Source organism: Diachasma alloeum, unplaced genomic scaffold (assembly GCF_001412515.2).
Source record: "Diachasma alloeum isolate Michigan unplaced genomic scaffold, Dall2.0 Dall_scaffold_00513, whole genome shotgun sequence".
In the NCBI taxonomy this organism is placed as follows: domain Eukaryota; kingdom Metazoa; phylum Arthropoda; class Insecta; order Hymenoptera; family Braconidae; genus Diachasma; species Diachasma alloeum.
Genome location: NW_021680645.1, coordinates 565387 through 587877, shown reverse-complemented (window position 1 = coordinate 587877; position 22491 = coordinate 565387). Strand labels below are relative to the sequence as shown.

The 22491-nt window shown below is 36.2% G+C and overlaps 4 protein-coding genes and 1 long non-coding RNA gene across 5 annotated transcripts; 2 read left to right on the top strand and 3 right to left on the bottom strand.

Moving 5' to 3' along the window:
* The first annotated feature begins 463 nt into the window (after positions 1-463).
* Positions 464-4156, top strand: LOC107042719. Its single transcript, XR_001461176.2, has 2 exons — positions 464-642; positions 3891-4156. It is a non-coding gene; the product is annotated as an uncharacterized LOC107042719 (long non-coding RNA).
* On the bottom strand, positions 4069-7109 carry LOC107042718 (apidaecins type 14). The gene is made up of 4 exons (XM_015263877.2): positions 6773-7109; positions 5201-5275; positions 4874-4948; positions 4069-4247 (listed from the first exon to the last, which is right to left on the bottom strand). The coding sequence occupies exons 1-4, from the start codon at positions 6905-6907 to the stop codon at positions 4239-4241; spliced, it is 294 nt and encodes a 97-aa protein (XP_015119363.1). The 5' UTR covers positions 6908-7109; the 3' UTR covers positions 4069-4238.
* A 5602-nt stretch (positions 7110-12711) lies between these two features.
* On the bottom strand, positions 12712-16825 carry LOC107042714. Its single transcript, XM_015263874.1, has 3 exons — positions 16509-16825; positions 13254-13565; positions 12712-13028 (listed from the first exon to the last, which is right to left on the bottom strand). Exons 1-3 carry the CDS (start codon positions 16710-16712, stop codon positions 12798-12800), a joined length of 747 nt encoding a protein of 248 aa, XP_015119360.1. The 5' UTR covers positions 16713-16825; the 3' UTR covers positions 12712-12797.
* Positions 16826-17236: 411 nt separating this feature from the next.
* On the top strand, positions 17237-19573 carry LOC107042711 (mitochondrial import inner membrane translocase subunit Tim17-B). The gene is made up of 2 exons (XM_015263871.1): positions 17237-17337; positions 18867-19573. The coding sequence occupies exon 2, from the start codon at positions 18899-18901 to the stop codon at positions 19388-19390; it is 492 nt and encodes a 163-aa protein (XP_015119357.1). The 5' UTR covers positions 17237-17337; positions 18867-18898; the 3' UTR covers positions 19391-19573.
* Positions 19574-20902: 1329 nt separating this feature from the next.
* On the bottom strand, positions 20903-22123 carry LOC107042721. Its single transcript, XM_015263880.1, has 3 exons — positions 22010-22123; positions 21759-21922; positions 20903-21264 (listed from the first exon to the last, which is right to left on the bottom strand). The coding sequence occupies exons 2-3, from the start codon at positions 21870-21872 to the stop codon at positions 21073-21075; spliced, it is 306 nt and encodes a 101-aa protein (XP_015119366.1). The 5' UTR covers positions 21873-21922; positions 22010-22123; the 3' UTR covers positions 20903-21072.
* Between the last annotated feature and the right edge of the window lie 368 nt (positions 22124-22491).

Here is a 22491-nt window from a genome sequence, read left to right as displayed (position 1 = left end):
AATTCCTATAGAATTCCAATAGAACTTTCTAGCGAATTCGATAGGTTTCCCAGTGAATTTTTTCATACGTGTTAATGGGACTTGCACGATTAACCCACGTTGTGGTTTTTCCTGGATCTTTATAGTACCGTTGGAAGTACCTATATTACTTTTCTTAATTTGTCTCTTCGTATCACAATCCACGTCACCATGAAAAACAGAATCATTTCATCTCGACGATTCGCACTGAACGAAACGACTTCTTACAATGTTTTATAGATGGTCAAGTCAGAATTATCAGACTCACGATAACGACAATTCATTGCATCCGTGAGCTCATATTTTGACGCTTGAGTCTCATTTATTCTCTCTCAAGTGTCGAAAATATTCCATTCCCTTGTGATAATGTTGTCGTCCATTTTCCAAAGTGACACAACAATGAAAATGCTAATGACAATCCAGAGCTACAAAAGCCGAGTCTGGTCTAGGAGAGTTTATACCAACGACAACCGTGTAAGTCGAATATTCAAATTCTTCGATCAAAATTAGTGAAACTATCATCATGAGACTCTTAGCCTTCTCGTTCTTAGTGATGGCTATTGTCATCGGGTTAGTTTCATGTGCTAAAAACGAAATCTGCACGTTATCGGACCCTCCGATTTGGTGAGTAATATTCACAGCTGGATTTATTCGACGAGAATCAACGCTGAGGGAAAATTATTCTTAAGGATATCCAAGTAGTTCAGGCAATTTTTTCTGGGGGAAATCCCCTTCAGAGTTTATAGACTAGACCAAGAGTATTTTTTAGGCGCAGTATAAACTTTAGTTTCCGAACATATTTTCGAGAAAACGATTTTTGAAAGAATGAAATTTAACACATTGCGTCCATAAGAGCTGTATACTCCCACCTTCAATCCAATAGTTCATAGTCTTAAAGCGTTTTCTCGTACACATAACCGTATATGACTTTGTTCGTTACACTCTCTAGTTTTTTTTGCGAGATTAAAAAACATAAGTTTCCGAACAGATAATTGCAAACAATCAAATTAAAAGCTTCTTGATTGGTACGACGGCCATATTGGGTGGTTTGAATCCGTGCATTCCTAACGTCTGGCAACAGTCCGCTCAAGTGACTACTCGGACCGAATTTACGAGGTTGTATACAACACATGTGCAGTGTTGCCGTATGATCATTAGAAGTTAGACCAACGAGAGTCAAGTGTGAAATTGAATAAACTATTGTTCACAATATTCATTGAAGAAATTCCCGAAAAAATGTATTCAATAATGAAAAATCTGAAAAAGTATGGGGACGGCAAGATTTTAGACAAAACTGAAATCTTGCTTGAAAAAAAGTTGCCAATTTGAACGAAGTACTTGGATATCCTTAAGGATATCCAAGTACTTTGGCTATTTTTTCTTCAGTGAAATGTGTCTGAAATGTTCACTGAATGTGCTTCTCCTTTTGAAGTCGCACTCAGAGCTTCCCATTTGATCCTACTTTCCGAATATGTTACAATGATTTTATTATTTAAACTTTGCAGTTCTGAATTTGAATCTCGATATTGAATCGTTAGAAAACATTTTAAAAATCTGAAAACAAAAATAGAAAGTTTACTTTTGGAGCAAAATTGATGAAATAATTAAAAAATGTTTGCAAATTACGGGCAAAATCATTTGTTCGGAACTGTACAAATTTATTCATATCTTTAAATTTAACCCAATCCTTTAATTAAGTGTTGGCGTTGTCCATTTTTTTTCTCGGGAAATTTGTCTAGCTAAAGAAAAAGAAACGTCAAACAAACAGAAAAGCGACGCCGCGCGGTCCCTCTCGGTGGCTCGAGCGACAGTCTTGCTAGATTCACTACCACTTGAAATGCGCGCGCAGTGCTAAGCGCCAACGTGGCAACAGTGCGCTTCTTTTAAGGAGAGTCTACAATAAGCGCGCGTCATTCATTTGCATCACGTCGCTAAGATAATTAATATATCTATATTTATTGCAACGCGACGCAAACAGAAGACGTACATCGATTATAGATTCGGCCTTAAGGAGCGTCTATAGTAAACGCGCGTCATTTGTTTGCGTCGTATTGCTAAGATAATTAATGCATCTCTATTTATTGCAACGCGACGCAAACGAAAGACGTATGTCGATTGTAGACTCTGCCTTAAGGGGAGACCGCGGTGAAATTTGAAAGTCTCGGCTCGGCCTTAAGAGCCATTGGACGACTTTTGATATATGAAGGGATATATAAAAAAGTGAGAAAAATTTCGGACCCAACCCGTTTTGCCCCATATATCCACCAAAACCTCGTTTTTCACGTTTTTAGCTTAGAAATGCCCCTTGTACCACAGTTTTCATCCGATTTCAACTGTTTTTTTTTAATGGTCGCTATACTCCAACGAACAAACCCAAGTATCCGTTTTGCTTTATATTTATGAGATCATGGGAAGATAATTTTTTTAGTTTCTACTTTTTCCTCTTTTTAGCAAATGCTAAAATTAGTTGTTTTTCGTTATTCCACGTTGTAATCATACGTAATCGAAATATTATAACAAAAAAAAATGGGCGGAAAACAACGAATTTAAGCATTTGCTAAAAAGAGGAAAAAGAATGAAAACTAAAGAAAAACATTTTCTCATGATCTAATAAATGTAAAGCAAAACGGATACTTGGGTTTGTTCGTTGGAGTATAGCGAACATTTCAAAAAAAAAAGTTGAAATCGGATGAAAACTGTGGTCCAAGGAGCATTTTTAAGCTACAAACGTAAAAAATGACGTTTTTGGTGGATATACGGCGCAAAACGGTTCGGGTCCGAAATTTTTCTCACTTTTTTATATATCCCTTCATATATCAAAAGTCATCCAATGGCTCTTAAGGCCGAGCCGAGACTTTCAAATTTCACCGCGGTCTCCCCTTAAGGAGATTCTACAATGAAGCGCAACGCAGGATTAACGCGACGCGTGCAACTGTGTGAATCAATCATTCAAGTGTTTTTTCATTATTTTGACAATTTCATGCGTTGCGTCAAGCCGGCGCTGCGTTCATTGTAGAATCTTCTTAAGGCTCCTGAACTGGCGTTCAGTGCCCATCCGAGTCCACTGGCTCGGTGAGCAACGCGCCGCCCGCGTTACGGTTAGCGCGGTGTTGCCACATTTTTCTCGAATTAAACACCATTTATGCTTTAAAAAAAAATTGCATTTTTATGAGACGCCAAACACGGCACGTGATAGAGATGTTGACGTTCCTAGTATATCTGAACTGAAACGAACGACGTGGCAACAGCGCGCCTAAAAACCGACTACACGAGTCCACTGACTCCGGGCGGCGAGAAGCCGCTTTTCCGTATCAGTCTCACTAAATAATTATTTTTCATGGTATTCATGGGATTTCTCAAAAGATAGGAATTTTACTAGTCCATTCTAGAGGGTTTGAACTAGGCATTGTAATTTTTACAAATTTTTCCATACATAATTTTGTATGCAACAAGAAAAAATCGAGAAAAGGCGGCGCTTTGTAAGGCAGAGTCTACAGTCGGCATTGATCCTCCGTTTACGTCGCGTTGCAATAAATATAGATATATTAAGTTAGGAAAGTGACGCGAACAGATGACGCGCGTTTAATGTAGACTCTCCTTAACCCACTGGCGCTGCGCTAACCCTGCAAAGGATGAAGGCTGGCGACCGAGCGCAGTTGAGCGCGTGTGATCGAGGGTTAATTACGAATCAAAATGAGGAATAGTAGGGGAAGGTGGGGCAATGTGAACAATTGTTGTCGACTCAAAATCCCAATATCTCTGTTTATAAACAACGATGTCCAGACGTTGATCTTTTGGAAGAGTAATTTCCCCTCTACATGGTGACTAACCGCCGCTGCTGATGACGCTTTATTTTGTTTTTTGTTGACCAGTTTTTCAGTGCCGGAATTTGAATCAAGCGCAGAAAGTAAGAGTTCCGAGGCGTCCTAATCTGCACGGAGCCTCCCACATGGCCCATGAAGAACGACTACGTTTGTAACATCGTAATCGAAGAATTGATTCCAAGAGCAATTTTAATTGATTATAATAAATTATCTCGACAACATTTCATAAAATTTTGTACTGTCTGGCTATTTATTTATCATGGAGAATGCATAGTACAATATACACAATAATAAATGTCTGTTGAAGAATTCAATATTACGATCGTTTTACATCCAGTAGTTTTGCCCCCAGAAAATGGTCCATCTTGACACTGAGGCCGCACTCTATGTGTTGATTTAAAGTCTCTGTAAGGAGTGAAGCATCGATAAGTGTTTTTCATGACCAAAGTCGGCTTCACGACAAAATCTCACATGGAAAAATATCACAAAAAAAAATCACACGACAAAATATCACACGGAAAAAAAATCACACACCAGAAAAATCACATATAACAATCACACGACAAAATATCATAAGAAATATCAACAAATGATATGAATTGTGTTTTTATTAAATGCAAAAAAAATCAAAATTGACATCTTCTCTAAGGCAAATCCAATGCAATGCCTATCAAAAAATCGAAAGCCATCATCAAATTACATCATTTAATCATTTCAAATATTTCTAACAGACATTTTTAGAGATTTAGTGCGATGCCTTTCAAGAAACCCAAAATATTATCAACGTCAAAACTAGCAATTAAACCTTCCAAAGCACGATCCTTCTCAATATATATACGACGACGACGCTATACGAATGACCGCATTGTAATATCATTTGATATTTTTGAATATGATATTTATCTAAGTGATATTATTTTATTATGATATTTTTCCATCATGATATTTTGTCGTGTGATATTTTGGCAGTGATCATTTGACGTGACCCCCCAAAGTCAATTGCAAATCTTGATATCAGCGGGGATACTTACGGGATGAGGTGGACGTGGAGGTATTGGCAGGGGTTTTGGGCGACTTGGCTCGGGCTCAGGTGCACGACGAAGTCTCTGATATAGGAAAAATTCACATAATCAGAAAATTGTGATTCAAACGACTGGAGAACAAATTCAGTATTGAAGTGGTAAAACGAAATGAGTTTCACAAAAATTCTTCTGAAACTTCCTCAAAATAGACATCGAAAAAATATACGCCGTCCCTTTTGAACTTGGATTTATAAAAAAAATATCTAATGTTGAAATACTATATCCATTTTACAACTTCTTCCCTGAAATTTGGAATAAACTAAAATATTTTCTCACGGGATGTGGTGGACGGGGAGGCACTGGCAGAGGTTTTGGACGACTCGGCTCTGGTTCAGGTGATCGACGAAGGCGCTAATGACAACAGAGAGAGAAAAACATGAAGAAATATATATAATACGGACCAATTTCATATACAAGATGTTCTAAAACTATTGATCGGAATTTTGAAGGATGGACGAGATTGAAATTCTGAGTCGAAAGTTCTTCTTCGACTTTTGGCTTTGGGGTAAATAGATAGTTAAGAAGTTATTAATTAACGAAATTCGCGGAGAAAAAAAATAGGAAAATTGTTGTACTGACACTGTAAAAAAAAGGGTTCATGCCACAAAACTCGAAAAAATTTACGTCCCATAATTGTTCTTATATTTTCAAAATGTTTTAACGCAGGCGGAAAGAAATAAGAAAATTAATTTTTCAGTGTCTCCGGAAAGTTTTAAAATCGATATATTTTTTCGAATACCCACAAATTCGATTTCTATCCTTCTCTTTTGATATAACTAGATCTGTGCGCGCGCTCATATTTTTGTTGTGAAAATGTCTCATAGATGTTTTATAAATATTGATAATGACTTAAAGAGAATTAAGAGAATGAAGAGAATGAAGAGTGAAGCATCGATGAATAATTTTTAATCTTCGATTAATTCTTTTTTTTTTACTTTTTAAAATAATCTGATTAAAATTTGTAATTGTTGAAAAATCAGGGGAGGGTTATGAATTGATTTCCTAGAGAACTGAAAAAATTTCTTGAATTCTTCGGAAAATTTCAGTTTTCCAGATAACCGTAGATCACAGATTTTTCTCGAATTATTTGGGAAATCGCAGAATTTTCGTGAATTTTGTAAAGTTTAGAATTTATGTATGAAAATCTGAAAAGCAAGAACTGATTATTTTGGCATGTAATAAATATGAAAAAATTAAAATTTGGGAAGTGAACAATAATTTGTGAGTTAAAAAAAATTAGAAATACTGTTTTTTTTTCTCATGATCAACAATTAGGCAATTGAGATATGTTTTGATATAAAGATCAACTTCACACATGAAAAAATTAAAATTTGGGAAGTGAACAATAATTTGTGAGTTAAAAAAAATTAGAAATACTGTTTTTTTTTCTCATGATCAACAATTAGGCAATTGAGATATGTTTTGATATAAAGATCAACTTCACACATGAAAAAATTAAAAATATGACGCAGAAAAAATTTTTGGCGTTTGAAGAATTTGAAAATACCGGGGTTTTTTTTCAGCGACTACTTCACGTGACTCATTGACCAATCAGAATTGAGGATTAGGGGTCAGGCAGTTTCGAGATATTTCGATATAAAACAACTTCACGTTTCTTCATCTTTAGTAAGTAGGATGAATGGAATAAATGACAGAAATTGAGAATTGAAGACTAAAAATTTGGTCTGATTATTATTTTTTTCCTCGTGGAATTAAATGGATGAATTTGAATACATTGCGACATTTCTAAATTGTTTTATTTATTGAATCGGAGTTCGTCGCCTCTGGAAAAGTCGATAAACTTGGACGAGTGTAAGAATCAAATCATAGATAAATGCATCTTCTTACCGGATGAGGTCTCACTGGTCTCACCGGAGGCCTAGGACGAATGGGCTTGACCGGGCGTGGCCTAGGAACCCCAGCAGGTTCAGCGGTAGCCACAATGGCGAACACAACCAACAATGCAAAAATTGCGAACTTCATTCTTCAGTCTGATGCTCTCGACTTTGTCTGAACGAGAAGACTCAAGAACTGATGCTAGTGAGGGATGAAGCGGAGTCTTTTATAGTTGGACATATATCATTTTTGCTCTTACTTTAGTATTTGTGCAGTCGGGGAACCACCGATTTTTCTGAGCCGGAGGCCATTTGTTTTTCTTGTGCGTTCAGCGGGCACGTGCAATGTTCGTACACTGATAACATGCAGAGATGATACACTCTCGCAGTCAATGTGTGTTTAATCATTCATGGATTCATTATGAATTCGATGTACACAAAGGGAGGTTAATGATAGTCGGGGGATTCACCTATCAACTGCTTCAGTTAATTTATTAACAGAGGATTGGGTATTAGTACTATTTTCCATTTGATATGATTTGTGTCATTGCGAGTAGTTGATAAATTTAAAAAATGGGAACGGTCACGGGATTTGGAACTAGAGATGCAAATGCGTTACATAATCCGTCATATAACGGCTGTCACAATTCCTCTCCCCCTACTTTATAACCATCACATTTTCCAAAAAATATGACAGTGATTTTTTGTCTACATAGATGCAACTTCATTTTTCCTTTATCAATTTTTATTTGAATTCATTTTGGATTAGTCTACTGTATATTTTGAAATGAACACTACTCTCATTTTTCATCTCTACAGATGAAACTTTTTTTAAATTTATAACCGTTATTATACATCTATGTGAGAATCCGCCAATTCTCTATATGAAAAATTGCTTAAAAATTTTAAGACTTCCCATTATTTATTGGAAAGTATAGTCCAAAAGAAGAAAAATGTTTGCAACCGAAGATCTTTACCTCAATTACCGGCGGAGATATTGAAGATTCAATTTGTTTTCTTCTAAAAACTTCTTTTTCAATTCTAATTACGAGTCACTAAACACAACAAAAAAAATTGAACCTATTGATTTTGGCGGAATTTTTCTCAATTTTTTGAGAGAAATATATTTTTCCATGTATCTATGTATTTTTACATCTAAAATTCAAAAAGAAAATTTCAACCGTTCATTTGAGGTCGTTCCGAATTCTTGTTGTTTTTTTAACGATAAGTTCTGAAAAATTCCTAACCAACTCCTATTTTTATTTTTGGCGCTCTAAAGAATCCAGAGGTGAAATAAAGAGAAAAACAAAATTTAGTCCTTCCAAAAAATTAGTTTTTCCGAAAATCTCTCGGAATGTAAATGAGACAGAGAAATTTGTGTATAAATCTTTCAAAGTATCATACCTCCTTTCTGTAATAATAACGCAAAAAGTCACATGCATTCTGTCGGATAGACTTCAACCTCCCCTTGTTTATAGAGCAAAATGAGTCCGACAAAAAAGCTACGATAAAATTTTTTCCATTTACCGTAGGTTCAAAAATATTCATTGAAAACCATCTCCAGATTCAGTAGCCAATTAGTTACAATATCTCAGGATCGAAGCAAAATATCGCTTTCTCGGCAAGAACCTTTTTTGTATGGAAAAATGACATCTATCAAAAAGCTTATTGCAAAAATCCCTCTACGTCATTTGCATTCTGAGATGTTCAAAATAGTATATTTCGTCACTAGGCCGAAAAAAACTTTTTTGTCATTCCGGCCGTGAGGCAGCGCTTCACGGACGCTCCGCTCCGCGTCCGTGAATCTCTGCCTATGGCCGGAATGACAAAAAATACTGTTCGTCATACGGTCAAAAAAAACTTTTCTAGCTCATATGATTGCAGCCCTCGCCTTCGGCTCGGGCTACAAACTCATATTCGCCAGAAAAGTTTTTTTCGGCCTAGTGACGAAATATACTATTTGTCATTCCGGCCGTGAGGCAGCGCTTCACGGACGCTCCGCTCCGCTCCGCGTCCGTGAATCTCTGCCTACGGCCGTCATAACAAAAAATGCTGTTCAACTCATATTCGCCAGAAAAGTTTCTTTCGGCTTAGTGACGAAATATACTATTTTGGCCGTATGACGAACAGTATTTTTTGTTATGACCGCCGTAGGCAGAGATTCACGGACGCGGAGCGGAGCGTCCGTGAAGCGCTGTCTCACGGCCGGAATGACAAAAACTAATTTTTCGAATAAATGGATGGATGGCATGCGTCCGTCCTCTCTCCTAATATGTAGAATATAGATATCGATACCCCGAATGAAGGCCTAAAATAATTGAAGAATAGTAAATTAATTCATTAACTCTTCTCATTGGAGTTACACATTAGTTAATTAATTGTTGATAATCGCATTCGTGGATTCAAACAAAAACACCCCGTGGTATTCATATACTCCAAAAAAATCCATCTTCATAAGAAATTTCAGATACGCCAGTGGACAGCGTGATTACAGATCAGAAGGATTCGCGATCGAATCCCACCGGGGGCAATTTTTTTTAAATTTCATTATTCTCTTCACGGAGAGAAATATTTAATAAAAATTACGTATCTTTTCCGCAATTTTTACCTCAATCTCTTGTGAAAGATTACGATGTCGTCATTTAAGTTTTCTGATTCGATTTCGTAATCGATGAGCGAATTGTGAGTTCCGTAATTTTTACTGAACATTTCTCTCAGTGTTTTTTGGTTCACTGGAATGGTTAAGAAGGGTTATAAAATGATTATAAGTGAACGATTTTTACTTTTTTTTTCACCGATGGTTGGCTGATGATTGATGCCAATGTTGGGCGTACATCGGCGTCTTTGATGGCCCGAACTCGGGGTTTATCATCAGAATAAATTAATCATGAATATTATTAGATTATTATTAAAAGTTATTATTATTAACTCATCATTAAATTATTTCATTGGAAACATTTATCAATCCTCTTCTAGTTTCCTTTTCAAGATTAACATTTCAATTCGAAAAATATTGGAGTTCGAAGTTTGGAGTCAACAATTTAGCCTCTTTTCCATTGTCTCTCTGAATTCCCCATTCGGAGCATTTTTTGGACAAAAACTTGCACTAAATTCTTCTACTGGTGATCGTAACGGAAAATTTTGTACTTTTCCCCACACGTGGACTTATAAATCAACTGGTTAATCTCCACGGTCTACGTATCAATTTTTTGGATCCTCCTTTTACCTTACCAGGATACCTGGATTATTGCACCATATGTGGTTCATATTGCCAGCACCTCCACCAATGTCGATACCTTCTGGACATGCCTACCTCCCCCGCCACCCCTTCCTTTCAGTTTCTAATTTTTTTTGCATAGTTTCATACTATTTTCACGATTTTTTGAAAGGGTCGAAGAACTCTGCCCTCCGTTTTCCTCTCATTCCGAGTTAAACATCGTCTAGAACACATCGCGAATTTCCAACCAGTCATAGAGTGTCGTTGAGTGGGTGTTACTCAAGTGAAGTAAATATACACGCGATATTTGATTCCAATTGTGTAGAGGAAAGTTTTCAATTGAATTGTGATCTCAAATTCAGACGATGAAGCGGAAGAATAGACACGATACGGCACATGATTCACGACCCGCCAAAAAATCTCACACTGATTTTAACGAACAGTTAACGTCTTCGATTATACCGGCATCCGTTAGAATCGAATCCAGCAGTGATCATTCTCTTGTGAGTGCACAGAATGCCAGGAACATTGTCCGTAGGGCAAGTATTGGTGAAAAGTGGAAACCTTATTTTCAAGTAGAATTTATAAACAATATGAAATTTGGAGAGTGTAAACTTTGCAAAGACAATGATATCTCAGTGAAAATCAAAATGTTGAATAGTAATACATCTGGACTGAAATGGCATAACGTCATCAATCTGGCGGTCCAAGATATTTTGAAGATGTTGAGATTGGGTCCAAATGAAAATAATGACGATGACTCCGAGGATGACTTCGAGTATGACTCTGATAGGGAATCCACTGAAAACGAAATAGAAGATGATAGCGTGACCCACACTGATTCACCGATCACACGACTTCGAAGTATCTATAAGAAAGTGAAGAGATCCGAGCAGCGGAGGAACAAACTGACTAATTATTGCACAGCTTTCCAAGAAAATTTTACCAATTTGCCTTTGGATGTGTCTACACGATGGAAATAGTACGCACGATTTGATTGCAACAGGGATAAAAATGCAGAAATCCATTTCAGTTTTGGCACAGAACAATGCTATGGTGTCTCATCTATTCATTTCACAAGATGAATGGATTTTGCTTAGACAGTTGAAGAATTGCTTGGGGTGTTTCAAAAAATTTTCAACTGCTTTGGGAGGCGAGCAATATCCAATAATCTCTACAGTCGTTGTAGGAGTCAACATTTTGCTTGATACCACGGAAGCATTGTGTAAATCCTTGGATGACAACCTGACCGACCTGAAATTGATGAAAATCTCATACTCGCATTCCAAGCAGGACGTGATAAATTGATCAAGCATTATAATAAGGCTAATTGGATTTATGGTGCACTATTGGTTTTAGACCCACGACACACCTGGAATGGTGGTCTAAACTGGAGACAAATTTTCCGGTTGGCGAGAATGGCTCGTGATTATCTTTCAATTTGTGGCTCCAGGGTGCCTTCAGAACGATTGTTCACCAAAGCTGGACTGATTATTCGGAAACAGAAATCGATTATCTAACCGAAATATTGAGTCACTTTTGTGTATGAACTTTTGGTTCACGTCTGGACTGGAGTCGAAAATAAAATTACAATTATCGAATATCGAAGAAAAAATATGAAATCAGAATATTATGATGTTAATGTCAGATGACGATGACATCTTAGAAAGTGTGAATACATGTTCTGTTAATAAATATAAATACAATAATTTTTTAGCTTAAAGATGTCCAGTTTGATTTTTTTTCTATCATTTTTCATCAATTATAACTTGTTTATGTGGCAACTGTGATATTATACCCCTCAAATACACGCAATCCAAGATTTCGCTTGAAATTTCTTAACAACGTAGTGGAACAATGAGCAAACGCTAGCTTAAATGCAAGAAGGAAAGTTTGAGGTCTCCTGGCAATAAAAAATTCAGAGTTTTCTTCATTCACTGCTTTCACCATTTTCTCTACACTGTTAAAAAAATATCTGAATTTTCCAGGAAATGACACTGAATTCGATTTAACGGAAGAAAGTCTATGAAATTTCAAGTTTCCCTGAAAATTCAAGGACATTTCTGATTTTTCAGTAGAAGAATTATGAAAATTCAGCAATTTACATGAATGTCCAATATAAACATGAAAATTCAACAAGAAATTTCCCTTAAATTTCGAGGAATTGAAAATTGAAGGATATTTTCGCTTGAATTTTCCCGATTGTCATTAATTGTTATGCAATAATTCAACTGAAATTTACAAGTTCCATGAATTTCCCATAAAAACTATGAATTTTCAGTGACAAAATTCCCTGAAATTTCAGTGAAACTGTCACTTGTTGGATATCTCAAGGCTAAAAACTGGAATATTCAGTTGAAATTTTTTAACAGTGTATGTTTAATAGTTTTTTCTTCTAACCCATAATCAGTTTATTATAACCATATTACTCCTCTGATTATAGACATCCCCAGAAATTAGAGTGATTATGAAAAATAATTAAAAATAAACATCTACTACATCGCTACATAGGGAAAAGATTTTTTGTTTACCGATAAACAAAAAAGCACATTTCCACACGAGGTGACCGTAGCAGTAGTGTCAAAAACGTAATTTACAAACTCGTTAGGTAAAATATGATTTCCACGAAAAATATTCAGTATTAATTCTGAAAAATATGGGCTCATGATGCTCATGAGCATCAGGGGCTCATGAGATCGTAAATTGGCATAAGGTGTGGATGTAACCCATTTCCATTGATAAGAAAATTGTTGATATTTATTCAAGATTGATAAACTCAATGGCCTCCACAACATCTTCGACATTTGTACAAAAGTAATATTTATTTTCCACAAGAGTTGTTCGCAGTTGTCTCAGTCGGGCTACCATTACTCGTCAGTAAAGAAACTTTTTCCTCGTATTTTTTCCGGAGATTCTGGAAAAGACCAAGCTGAGTCTCGTACTCAGTTTTGAGATCGGCGTTCAGTCTCGCGGTTGTGTTCATTCGACTTATCATTTCGTCGTGTCGGGAACGCTCGGCTGATATTTTTGATTCCATGCTGTCTACGTCCTCCTAAAAAATGAAAACGAAAAAATTTAAGACAATCAGAACGATTAGTTCAAACACTTTTTGTAGCTGTCGATTTTCTCCACTAAAAAAGATTTGAACCTAAATTTTTCGAGATTACGATATATTTTGCAGAAGCTGATCTTCACTTCTCGATTATCGCATCAATTTAGGTGTAATTATAATGACGACTCCTTTCACCATATAGTAGTAATCATCCCTGATAATCACCTGTAAATGTTTGACTTCCATGTTACGAATTTCAAGAAGATTCTTCGTGATGGCCACTACTTCCTTCAGCGATGACACCTGCTTCCCCAGGGCACTAATCTGGCATTCCTGATTGGCGATAAAGCGACTGCGACCCTCCAGTTTCTGCTCAGCCTGACTCAACTTATTCTTGAAGTCCTCGAGCTGACGACGGAGGGACATCTCATCGTCTTTGTTAGATGTCACTGCGTCGTACGAGGCTTCGAGGGCTGATAGCTTAGCCTCGGTTTCATCCAACTTCTTCTTGTACTCATCACGCTCCTTTGTTCGTTCCTGGAGTGATCATCAATGTATTAATGTCATGGACTAGTATATTTCATCATTAGGCCGAAAAAAACTTTTCTGGCGAATATCAGTTTATTACAGTCCGAGCCGAAGGCGGTTTGCAATCATATTAGCTAAAATAGCTATTTTCGTCACAAGGCCCAAATAGTAGATTACACACCTTGGCCAGTAAAGTAAGGAATGTCTCAGATCACATGTAATTGTCGGCCGAGGCGAAGCCGAGGTCCACAAACATGTAATCTGAGGCTTTCTTATTTACTGGCCAAGGTGTGTATACTATTTTTCTGCTCGACGTAGCCGGAAAGTGGCAACTTCGTTTAGCGCAGCGGCCAGGCAGTTGACGCTTTCCGGCCGGAGGGCAGAAAAAAACATTTCTGGCCCGAGCCGAAGGCGAGGGTTGCAATCCCGCATAGAAAAAAACATAAGCCAAAACTTATGAGTGAGATATAGTGATTTTGCCGGAATTATATCTTGAATATATCCGCCTTGTATACCAGGTATATGCTACACACATATATCCAACATATATCTCAAATATTGCATTTTTTGCCGGAAAGTATACCACATATAAGCGGATATAAGTGACATATATTTCTGTATATATATTTTTTTTCTATGCGGGATCATATATGCTACAACAGTTTTTTTAGACCGTATGACGAACAATATTTTTTGTCATAACGGTTGTAAGCAGCAACTCACCGCGTAGTGTCCGTGAAACGTTACCTTACGGCCGGAATGACAAAATCGTATATTTCGTCATTAGGTCGAAAAAAACTTTTCTGGCGAATATGAGGTTTGCAGCACGAGCCGAAGACGAGGGCTGCAATCATATTCGTCAGAAAAGTTTTTTTTGGTCAGAAAAGTTTTTTTCGCGGAGCGTCCGTGAAACGCTGCCTTACGGCCGGAATGACAAAATAGTATATTTCAGTACATGTGGGGCAATATCGTCTTTAACGTGTGTGGGGTTTACAGCATGAGCCGAAGGCGAGTGATGTAACCACACACGTTAAGGACGAAATTTCCCAACAAGTACTGAACAAAATTTTATGTCACGAAGCCTGAAACCGGCTGGATTACACACTCGACGCTTCGCGTCTCGTGTCTAATTCAGCCGGTTTCAGGCATGAGTGGCATAAAGTATTATTATACATGCCCTTTCATCAACTCGTCTGTAGAGAGTCACTAAGAAAGTCTGTAGAAAGTTTCTAAGAAAATTGACTTTGAACATGTGAAGTACGACAAGAATTTTAGGAAATATCACAATTGCAACGATGTTTTGGAAAAACCCATATCATTCATCATAATTGTGATATTGTCTCATATGCCAGGTTCATATTTGAGCCACACGCTAGTAATAATCTTAATCCTTCCATCGGGGCATCCTAGTGAGAAATTAATGTCTGAAAATCACTTCTTGGAACATTATACTTAGGGAAGAAACCTGACCATGTGAACTTTAATCGAGATGTTGCCTGGGTTTAGACACTCAAGATATTGAAAAAAAACCACAAGCCATTTACTTGAGACTATGGAAAATCTATCGCCGGCGAAAACAAGTAGGGGACCGGGTCATATAGGCGTGATATCTTCGATTAATCTTCGAATTCCTGTAAAAAAAATTGACCGTCATTACGAGTCGAGCAACGCGACAACACCGCACAACAGCTGATCGAGGTCGGTAAAGTCGGTGACGATAATTCAGTGCTGGAAGCATATGGACACGTATAACACACACAAACATTCATCTCACTGTTACAACCCCACTACTAGCCGAAGCGTGCGATGTTGCCCGATCAAAATTCGACTGTTACCACTGCAGGCACAAGTCCTCCATTATTTATGAACACTAGATCTGTGCGCGCGCTTATCTTTTTGTTGTGAAAATGAAGAAATCGAATGTATTAAACTCCATATACTCATAGATGTTTTATAAATATTGATAATGACTTGAAGAGAATTAAGAGAATGAAGAGTGAAGCATCAATGAATAATTTTTAATCTTCGATTAATTCTTTTTTTTTTTACTTTTAAAAATAATCTGATTAAAATCTGTAATTGTTGAAAAATGAGGAGAGGGTTATGAATTGATTTCCCAGAAAACTGAAAAAATTTCTTGAATTCTTCGGAAAATTCCACAGTTGTCCAGATAATCGTAGCTCTTCAAAGATTTTTCTCGAATTATTTGGGAAACCGAAGAATTTTCATGAATTCTGTAGCATTTAGAATTTATGTATGAAAATCTGCGAAGCAAGAATTGATCATTTTTGCGTATGATAAATATGAAAAAAGTAAAATTTGGGAAGTGGAAAATAATTTGTGCGTTAAAAAAATATTGAAATATCATGTTTATTTTCTCATGATCAACAATTAGGCAATTTAGATATGTTTTGATATAAAGATAAACTTCACACATGAAAAAATGATAAATATGACGCAAAAAAAATTTTGCCATTTGAAAAATTTGAAAATACCGGGGATTTTTTTCAGCGACTACTTCACGTGATTCATTGACCAATCAAAATTGCGGATTAGCGGTCAGGCAGTTTCAAGATATTTCGATATAAAACAACTTCACGTTTCTTTCATCTTTAGTAAAATAGGATTTTCTTTAATTATTGTTTTTGAGACCGGAAAAGTATGCCATAACACTTCCAATTTGATGAGAAAAATAATTTGTAACATGAATGATTTATTTAGTCAATTTTATTTTTCTTTTCAACTGAGTTGTCCAGTTGATAGGTAAAACATCCTTAAAAAGGACTCAAGTCAAGTTTTGGAATCAATTATATCGGCAGCGAATTTGACTTTATCATAAAACATCATAGGATCATTTTTGTAGCTGAGAAAATTCCCAACAAAAAATATTTTCTTACCATTTATCTTTAAAACAATTATTTTAATTATTACGTTCCCGATTGTTTGACTTACTTGCAATTTCTGTTGGAATAACCCGACCAACTCATTCGCCGCAGCCTCAGATTTCTCCACTATTTCGGGTTTCTTGTCCGCTAGAGCTATTCCAGGCTCCCCTGCAGCTGCGGTTTCCGTATTCAACTCCAACTCTTGTGGAACTTCCTCTCTTTCACAGGAATCGCCAGCTGCGTTGCAAGAGTCTCCAATAATTTCCGACATTTTCACTATATTTTGTTATTAATTTCGGTAGAAAGTGGAATTCAACGGCTGATCAGGCTATTTAGCGATGTCTTCCCAATTCTGACGGTTCTGCGTGTTACTCCAAGCCACGATATTCGTAGACTATGAAACCAAGCAGGGAATACTTATTTTTAGACAATTCCACGGCGGTCACTCTATTTTAGATCCAGCGGCACTATGACAGCACACTTCATCCCATCGCGATACATTTCTCACAAAATATCATCAATAACAATTGAATACTAATTCTCTCGTAACGAAATCCACCCCAAAATACAATTAATCCATTCGAACTAATTGATTTATACCTCGCGCTCTCTATTTTCAATTTCAAAACATTTAAACTTTCAGAAGTTCCCGCTCTGCACGAACAATTCAAAATATAACTTCTAAAATTATCTCTGAAGTCATTTTCCAAGTTTGTTTAATGCAACAATATTTTAAGGAATTTTAAATATTGAAAAAAATTGAAAAAGGTTTTTGGTGATGCAAAATAATAAACATGAACTTGACTCATCATTAGTCGCTCATCCATCAGGGGTCGAATAACCTGCGTTTGGGCGCAGGAAAAGCGTGACTGGGGCATAAGAAGATAAAATCTCAGGTAATTTATCAAAAAAACGAATTTATAAAAGTTGAAACCCTTTGAGAGACTCATTTCATTGAGAAATCCTTGAATTTAATTCTTGTAAGACAGTTGTTACCCTTGATGTCATCATCCTAACCTCAAAATTGCTCGTAGCAATTTCACAAGTGACCCCTGAGAGCTCTTGAATTAAAAATACGAGACAAAATTCAATTTGAAAATGTGATGGAACAAATTATCAAAATTACACACGTGTTAATTGAATGAACTCAGTCAAAGCCACGAATACCAATCGTCACTAGTGAGAGTTGAACGATTAAATTATGATTTCTAAAATCAAGGAATAAAGGATTAATAAATACAAAAATTGAATAGAATTCACTTCGATAAATAACAACTAGTGAAGCATTATATGATTCTAGTGAACCGTCTAGTGTTCGAGCAAATATGAGTGGTCAAATACCAGTGACTGAATAAAAAAATTCGGTAATAACTTGAGGTTATCCAAGTGCTTTGCCTATTTTTTTGCTTCCGAATGGAATTCTAATCGTCCAATTTTCACATTCTATAATTTTGATGGGAAATGATGTAGATCGGTCTGAAACATTGCAAAAGTTCTTAAACAAGTCTTATGCCAAGAAAATCGTTTTTTGAAAATTATAAAAAAAGAATTTTTTTTGTGCCAAACATGCAGAGAGTGCGCCGGAATGAAAATTTTTTGTCGCAAAAATAGATTTAGGAGTTTAAAAAAAAATTGCATTCTCTGCATTTAGTCATGAGAACACGTATGAAAAAATTCAATAGAAAACCTAGCGAATTCGCGAAATAATTCTATTGGAATTCTATGGGGGCTTCTATAGGATTTCTATTGGAATTGTATTGAAAAATTCTACTTGCTTTTACGCTGATTCTATTGGATATTCAATAAGAAAAAATCAATAGATTTCGTTTTTTTGTTTGGATCTTTCTCTTAGATTTTTTCTATTAAAATTATTGGGCACAAATTTTCCAAGTTTTTTCCCCTGGATTTTGCTTTGTTTTGCATTGCAGAATCCGAGCGGAAAAAACTTAGAAAATTGATGCCCAAGCATTTTTATAGAAAAAATGTCAAGAGAAAAATTCAAACAGAAATTCGAAATCTATTGACTTTTTATTATTAAATATCCAATAGAATCAGCGCAAAGAACAAATAGAATTTTTCAATAGAATTCCAATAGAAATCCTATAGAATTCCACTAGAATTTTCTAGCCCATTCGCTAGGTTTTCCATTGATTTTTTTCATACGTCTATAACTTTGATTTTCAACTAAACCAACGAATTTCTGGAGTTAGCAAAGTTTTGGCTAGAAAGAAATTGAATACTCTCATTATTACGAAGTTCGATTTCTCCCAATCAAATGTATCTCAAGAAGAGATAACTGGTATTCACTATGAAATCATGTTTATTTGAAAATTAACAACCGAATGATAGTGGGTTCAAATAATATTCTCTTCATAAAATTGATTTCTTCTGCCAATGTAATTGAACTTGCAATATTATCCCGCAGATATTCAACAACAAGGAAATAAATAAATCAGAATGGAGGAATATGCAAGAGAGCCCTGTCCCTGGCGCATCGTTGACGACTGCGGAGGAGCATTCACAATGGGCGCAATCGGGGGTGGAGTATTTCAAAGTATAAAAGGATTCCGTAATGCCCCAAGTGGGATCAACAAACGTCTCCTAGGCTCCCTGATGGCCATCAAACAGCGCTCCCCCATCATCGCCGGAAACTTCGCCGTCTGGGGTGGCATGTTCTCGACAATCGACTGCACACTCGTTCACTTCAGACAAAAGGAAGACCCCTGGAACTCGATAATCAGTGGAGCTGCCACTGGTGGAATCCTGGCTGCTAGGAACGGACTGCCTGCTATGGCTGGCAGTGCCATCATCGGGGGTATGCTCCTTGCCCTCATCGAAGGCGTTGGCATCCTATTCACGAGGTTATCTGCTGAACAGTTCAAACCACCCACGTTCGACGTAAACGACCCTTCGCAACTAGGACCCCCTCCTCAAGGCTATTCCTCGTAATGATGACGGGAAATTTTTTCTGTTGGTGGAGTCAACACGACAATTGCTAGAGTTTAATCCAATTTTAGATCATTCTGATGTTCCGTCTGAGCCTCAATAAAAATCCTCACTCATTTATAGGTAGTGTTACGTTCGTTGTACAGTTAAGGACCGAAATAATAATTGTAATGTTTAAGGATAAAATTTTTGTGTTTTTTTTGTGTTGAACGTTTTGTCAAGAAACAACAGGATGTCTGCAGGAAAATATTCACCTTTTTACTGAAATAGATTTGTGCAAAAGGTTAAATATCTATGGAACTGCCCGGCTGGTTGTGCCTATTCAAAATCCAAAAACCAACCCTCAGTATTGTAAGAGCTATATTCATACCTAATTTCAACTTGCCATCTTCATTTTTATTTCCAAATGGAAGCCTTGTTTTTGACCGATTTTTCAATTTTCTAATTTTGATTGAAAATGGTCTAGAATGTTATGAAACGTGAAGAAATTGTGTTTTTAGGGTCATATCTGTATGTATGTATCCGACAGCTTGGGTTTTGGTGATTCATTTTTGGAAAATTCAACATAAAAATCTAAAATTTTGGAAAAAATGAAAACGATTTATTTTTCGATTAGCCTTGACCTAAAAATTGAGTTTGAAGGAGAAAAAAATCGAAAATGTCTCACTAACTATAATTGGCATACTGGGGTATTTTTATTTGAAAAGTACTTGAAAAAAACAAGAAGAATCGTCTTTTATTTATTCAAATCCGCTTATTTGTTCGCAAGCTAGATTTCTGAATATTGGGACTATTGTCACGAGTGTTAGACGAACGATAAAAATTTACAGGAATTTTTTATTTATATATCTTTGATTGTGAATGTTTCAATTTACGTTTATGAAACAAAATAAGCAGGTGACAACGATCATGTGACTGAAAATTTCTGTTTATCTTTCTCTACCACCATAAATTGTTGGCAGGCTTCCAAATTTTGGTTGTTTGATGCATTCTTGTGGGATAAATAGAATCGGTTGAGCAATTCTAAAGATATTCAATAAAACAAATTTACATACAAAGTTAAATATCTAGAAATTTCTCGAAAGAATAGTGATTCTTACATTAGGGGGAGACTACTATGAGTTTTAAAAATCGTGGGCAATTAGAATGAAATTTCTCATACATTGAAGATCGATCTTCCATTTCTAAAAAAGAATAACTAGTGCAAAAAAAATATTTGTTTAATGTTAGTTTGCCCCGCAGACGCTTAAAATATTAAAAATAGTCCCGGACCTCCAATTTTTGAGCTACAAACCTTTTTTTTTAATTTTTAATTACTAATTCAAAATAGTAATTCGTAACTACTAATTCGTAATTGTTACTGTACACATTTTTTCAAAATTTTTGAAAAAAACCTCTGCAGCTGAAAAATTGGAGGCCCTGGACTATTTTTAACATTTTAAGCGTCTGCGGGACAAACGAACAATGAGCAACTATTTTTTTTTGCACTAATTATTCATTTTTAGACATATTTAAACGATCCTCAATGCATGAGAAATCTCACTCCAATCGCCCGTGACTTTTAAAACTCATAGTAGTCTTCCCTTGAGAGAAATGTTGAGGTTGTTTATGATATAGAAATACTCAGTCTTTATTATCATTGAAGCTTATATGAACTTCAATCGGTTATCGGATACATATATAAATTAAAGATCTTCATCTTCTTCTTCTTCTTCTTCTCCCTCTTCCAAATACACCTTCATATGAATTGGTACATCGAGGTCGAGCTCTTCAACTTTGGTTTCAGTCCCTGCTTGAGTGTTTGCAGATCCCAATGTTTCCTTTGGAGATCCCTTCGAGGATTTCTTCAGCAATGCAATTAAATGCAGCTGTTCAATCTGTTGAAACAAGGTACCAATTTTTAATTACACAGACACAACGTTTATCATTAACCCTAGGGTTACGCTTGCCAACCCCCATATTCTGACCCTTGTGACCCACAATCTGACCCTCCTTATTAATCTGACATTTGTAATCCTTAATCTGATCCTCATTATAATCCTCATGACCCTTAATCTGACCCTTGTGAACCTTAATCTGACCCACATAACCCTTATACTAAAATTTGATTCGTGTGACCCTTATTCTGACCCTTATAACCCTTATTTCGATCCTTGTGACCTTTATTTTGATTCTCATGACCCTTATTTTGACCCTCCTGATCCTTATTCTGACCCTCATGACCCTTAATTTCGAGGACCAAATTTTTATCGCTAGAAATCGATTTGAATTTTTATCATATAGACAGATTTATGGACAAATTTGAAAGATTTTTTTTTTAAGTCTATAGAGACTGACAATTAGAATTTTGAAATATTGATTCTGTCATTACCTGAAGAACATTAATTTGCTCTTCGATTTGGGCGAGACTCTTCTTCAAACATAACTCTTCAGCAGCAAGTTGTCTCTGGGATTCTAATAACTGAGTCGATGAATCCATCATCATGATTTGGATACCAATTGTCCTTTGAATCTAATAATTAATTGTAGCTGATGCTGCAGGAAGAATAGGTTATCACAGACGTCCTTTGATGTAACTTCGGATTAACGACATTGTTCGAAGCAATTGATTGATACCAATACCTGGGATTCCGTCCAAATTTGCAGAACACGCGGAGTTATATTGTTAATGAAGGTATAACTTGGAATAATTCAAATTTTAGGCGATGAGTGAAGGGCACAGCCATGCAAATTCTCGATAAGTTACCCATTGCGCAAACGAGGAACATGCTTATCGATTGAAGAAAACATGAGTTTCTGTGATTGATGGGTGCAGCCCTCTATAGGAAGGCGGGATTTTCATCAAAATTCGAAAATGAAAATAATAACATGTTAAAATGTGGATCATGGGAAATCCGAAGAAATGAGTAGGGGAGGCTGAAGAAATATGGAGACCAGATTTAAATTACTTTATCTTGAATTTTCCCAGGATTCCGCACGCATTTGCCTAGAAATAGATCGCCGCATTGAGAAGATCGAAATTTTATGAGTTAGCTGAATTTTAAATGGGATCAATCCATGTAGCGGTTATTTTTTTATTATTTTCTTTAAACAAGCGTTTTGGC